Source organism: Myotis brandtii, unplaced genomic scaffold, assembly GCF_000412655.1.
Source record: "Myotis brandtii unplaced genomic scaffold, ASM41265v1 scaffold195, whole genome shotgun sequence".
Taxonomy (NCBI): Eukaryota; Metazoa; Chordata; class Mammalia; order Chiroptera; family Vespertilionidae; genus Myotis; species Myotis brandtii.
Genome location: NW_005357271.1, coordinates 488,973 through 493,180, shown reverse-complemented (window position 1 = coordinate 493,180; position 4,208 = coordinate 488,973). Strand labels below are relative to the sequence as shown.

Below are 4,208 nucleotides of genomic sequence, written 5' to 3'. Positions count from 1 at the left end.
GGGGGGAGACATCTATAATACTTTAAACAATAAAGATAAATTTTTTCAAAAGAGCAAATGCAACGTTTTACAATGAAATAGTAAAACTTTTTTTCCAGAGTAAAAGAACATCTCACTAGGAAAAAATTTATTTTATAGTGTATCATCATTTGAAAATGATAAAATGTTCTCTATTGGGTTTCTTATCTTTAATATATCTCAGGGTTTTTCAGACCCTAAATTTGGAGTCCAGTGACTGAGCTGATTGCAAAGGCTTTAAAACAGCCTGGGGACTTACGCTCTTGAAAAGCCCTGGAATGGGGAAGCAAGTCCTGAGACCTCCAGCTCTCCACGCTCCCATTCATCTCCCTAAAATTATTCAAAGTCCAGTTGAGTGTTTTCTGCTGGAGCTTCTGAACTGTAGCATTGTTGACTTCTTCTCTACTACCTTTATGTTTCTCTCTTTGATAGCCTTGTAAAAACATTGAAAATATGAGGCTGATAATGATTGAGAAACAAATACACAATAAAAACTAAAAGATTGTAAATAAAATGCTTCTTACTGTTTCCCAAATGGATGATCTGTAACACTAAACTGATCATAAGCAGAAGCCTAGAATATTTAAAGAAAAGTATTGAAGTTTAAAATATAAAAAAGCATAAACAGAAATTTATATATGTTAAAATATAATGCAATCACATTATAAAGGTATATACAATATTTAATGAATAATAAATATTATGCAATCATTTTGTAACTTGTAGATTTTGATTATGTTGTAATCACTAGAAAGATTTTGAGACCAAAAAAGTATACAGTATCTTAACGAGAAGGAACAATCATTCATGTGTTGCAACTTATTCTGGAGGCTTTTAATAGCCCCTCTTGACTCTAAGATTTAGATGATCTGTCCTTACCTAGTAAAGTGGCTCCAAGTCATTTTCTCACTGACAGGTCTGGTATGAGAGTATCCTTCTCTCATCAATATATTGAAGATCAATTTCCAAGGAAGTTGAGTGTGACTGTGTTTGTATTTGAAGGTGTCTTTACTCAAGGTCCTGGAGTAACTGCATCAGGATACAAGATGGATAAGTACAGTAGACTCAGGTATTTCTTACCCTCTGCCTAGGCCACAGGAAACAACAATGAGGTCTCTGAGTTCCGATGTGGAAGCTGTTAGGCAATAGCCTGTTGTGAAGCTGGGCCATGCAGAGCCTCAAAGACTATCCCCTCAATAAGACTCAGCTGGAGGAAGGGGGTGGAGACATGGCCAAATCTCTCTGGGACAGTTTACAGTGCTGACAGCAGCAAGAGTAAACTAACCCCGATGTAAAACATTGATGACCAAGGCAACAAATATTTCCCTCACTGGAAAAAAAAAAAGTTAAAACCCCAATGTGAACAAATATGTTTTCATAGGAAAATGGAGATTTTATATTGCTAACTCTTTATACTGGAAGGTGGAAGGGGGTCCAGCTAGAAAAGGGAGCTGCTGTGTGGGACATAACCAGTAGGCTTGGATCCCAAAAGTCTTAAGTGGGGAGCATGAATATAAAGGGAGACACTTCAACACCTGCTTTCTGAGGATATGTCAATATTTCCACAGACTGGGCCTTTTCTCTGTGCCCAGCATAGTGGTAAATAAGTCATATGCATTATTCATTTCACATAGCACTGCTCTGGGAAAGCACTAATATTAATCCCCCAGGTAAAAGATGAAGCAACTAAGGCTTAGAGTTTAAGACCCTTGTGGCAGATTTGAAAAACATGAAATATATAGATAGTATGAGAAGAAGGTTTTAGGGTGCTCAGCATCCAAATACCTGGAAACACAGGAGTAACTGCCACCCACCATCATCTGAATCCAAGAAGGGAGTGATTTAGGAACCTCTTTGGAGACTTTCTGAGTCTCAGTTTTTCTAATTGCTAAAATAGTGACCCTCAGAGCCCTTTTATCAGCACTAAAGAGGACACCTGCAACTTTGGTGCAAATTGTTCTGTGATTTTAATATAAAAACTGCTTTCTAAAAATAGCATGTTTCCTTCAAGGATGATACTATCTTTGTTACTGATTTAAATTTTTAAACCTTTAAATGTGAGGTTTATTAAAGAGGTTGTTAAATAAACCAATAGTGAGTCAGTGAGCCTGGCTGCAGTGAGGCCTCCCAACCACTGGTTCTGTGAGCTGCCAGGACCAGGTTGGGACCAGCAGATCCTAGTGGGCAGAACATGCAGAGGATGACACCTGGCACCTTCATGAAACATCTGTAATTGAAATCATGACAAACACACATTAAATTGGTTACTTCCTGTTAATTTCATAATTTAGTTATACATAAAAGTAAGTATATTTTATTACCTTAAATCAATAGAAACTTCTATATAACCTAACTGGCTTATATACTAAAATGAAACCAGGTATAAGCTAAAGGATTATATATACTTGAATAAGAAGTATAAAAACTGTTCCATTTACAAGATGACACTAAATCCAATCCTAATATTAAATATTAATATTTAGTATTAATATATTAAATTATCTAATATTAACATTTTAAACGTAGTAGCTAAAATCTAACTTTCCCCCACAGTTATTTTTAATTAAATTTATATTGTGGACTTTCAAATTTACACAAAAGCTAGGACAATGATCCCATAAACCTGCCTAGGTTCAACAAATAAATATCAACCTTTGCCAGTCTTATCTGATTTATTTTCCCACATGCTTTTGCTTTAAGTTTTTAAAGCAAATCTCAGACATCATGATATTTCTTATGTCAAATAAGGCTTTGAAAATATGCACTTTATAAATGGAAACTATAGAAATAGGAAAGGAAATGTCTTGCCAGAAAGACAGGATTGAGAGGCTAGAAATAGCCATGGAATGTCCCACCTCTGGCTGTTTGCTTAAGATCTATAGTCAGCTCTAAGGAGGGAAAGGGCTGATGGCCTAGAGGTGATAAAGTTGCTAAACCTCTTTTTCAGCATCCTGTCACTTGCTCTCATTTACTTAAAGGTCTTATAAAAAGAATTTTGCATTTCACTGCAGAAGAACCCAGGTTTGCTTGATTAATGAGTCCCAGCTGGAAGGAGTTACTTAGGAGCAGCTGGAGGCCAAGTGGTGGGGCAGCAGACGCAATCTAGGAAAGGTCCTTTCTTGTTATCAGTTATAAACAGATAAGATTTGGAGCCGACTCACTCATCAGACTTTCAGGGGAACTTCTGACTCATTTTGAGCTGCCATAAGGTATGTGGGAATGGGGACACCCTGTCTCAGGATTGGAGACCACCCCACCTCTGTTTCCTTAGTACATCAAACAGTCACTGATGAAATTGTTCTGCAACAAATTAGGTGTGAAGGAACTTTCTGAGAATGACTTTAGAGCAGTGTTGGTCAATGTGTGTTACTGGCTGGGTTTTCCTTTAAGCCACACCTCAGACCTTTTTCACTCAGAAACCCCAGGCAAGGCTGAGAACAGCATCAAGATTTTTTTTTCTCACCAGTCCAGGTGACTCTGGTGTGCAGCCAAAACTGATTCTATATCTATGTTCTGCTTGGCTATGTGCTCCCAAGGATGGGATACTCCTTTCAAGCCTTTGCATTCCACCCTTAAGCACAGTGTCTGATGCACCATGGGTACCATGGTACCACACAATGAAGTGTTGGTTGTGTAAATAAAAGAATAAGTGGATTATTATACTTAGACCCCTTTTTTAATGAAGAAAGTGAAATCTAAGAAGAAACTGGCTTGTGATATATACTGTGGAAGAAGACAAACTTCTCTCTCCCCCAAGGTTTTTCTAGCTAGTCTCATAATAAAATAGACATGAAAGAGACTAGCAAGAGAAAAATAACCAAATGTAATACATACATATGTATGGGAACCATGAATACATGGGAGAGTCAGAGACCCCATATACAGGAGAGCTTCAGAGATAGAAAGGGTTATTGAGGTATATAAAACCATCTGAGCTTGGGATGAAACCTTGGAGGCTTCAAAGGGTCATTGCAGGATAAGAAGAGCAGATGTTTAGTAAATAGAAATTTGTCCTGCTTTATAGATAGGTCAAAAGAGGTTATCTCTCATAATTGCTTATTATAGGCAAGGCTTCTAACTCAAGTTATTCTAGGTACTTAAGGGAGGGGGCAAAAGTTTCTCATAAGCCTATAGGTGAAGTTGCCTTTAGGTCAAAATAATCTGCATACCACAGAGACACATCTTGGGGT

General features: G+C 37.4%; 1 protein-coding gene across 1 annotated transcript in view; it reads right to left on the bottom strand.

The window, feature by feature from the left end:
* LOC102241020 (cryptic protein-like) overlaps nt 1–3,624 on the bottom strand; it is a 16,924-nt gene extending 13,300 nt beyond the window's left edge. Inside the window, exons 1-3 of the mRNA XM_014538640.1 lie at nt 3,482–3,624; nt 543–592; nt 278–451 (exon numbers count right to left, since the gene is read on the bottom strand). Coding sequence (XP_014394126.1) covers nt 278–451; nt 543–592; nt 3,482–3,624 — 367 coding nt within the window. The remainder of the gene's footprint in view (nt 1–277; nt 452–542; nt 593–3,481) is intronic.
* Nucleotides 3,625–4,208: the final 584 nt, after the last annotated feature.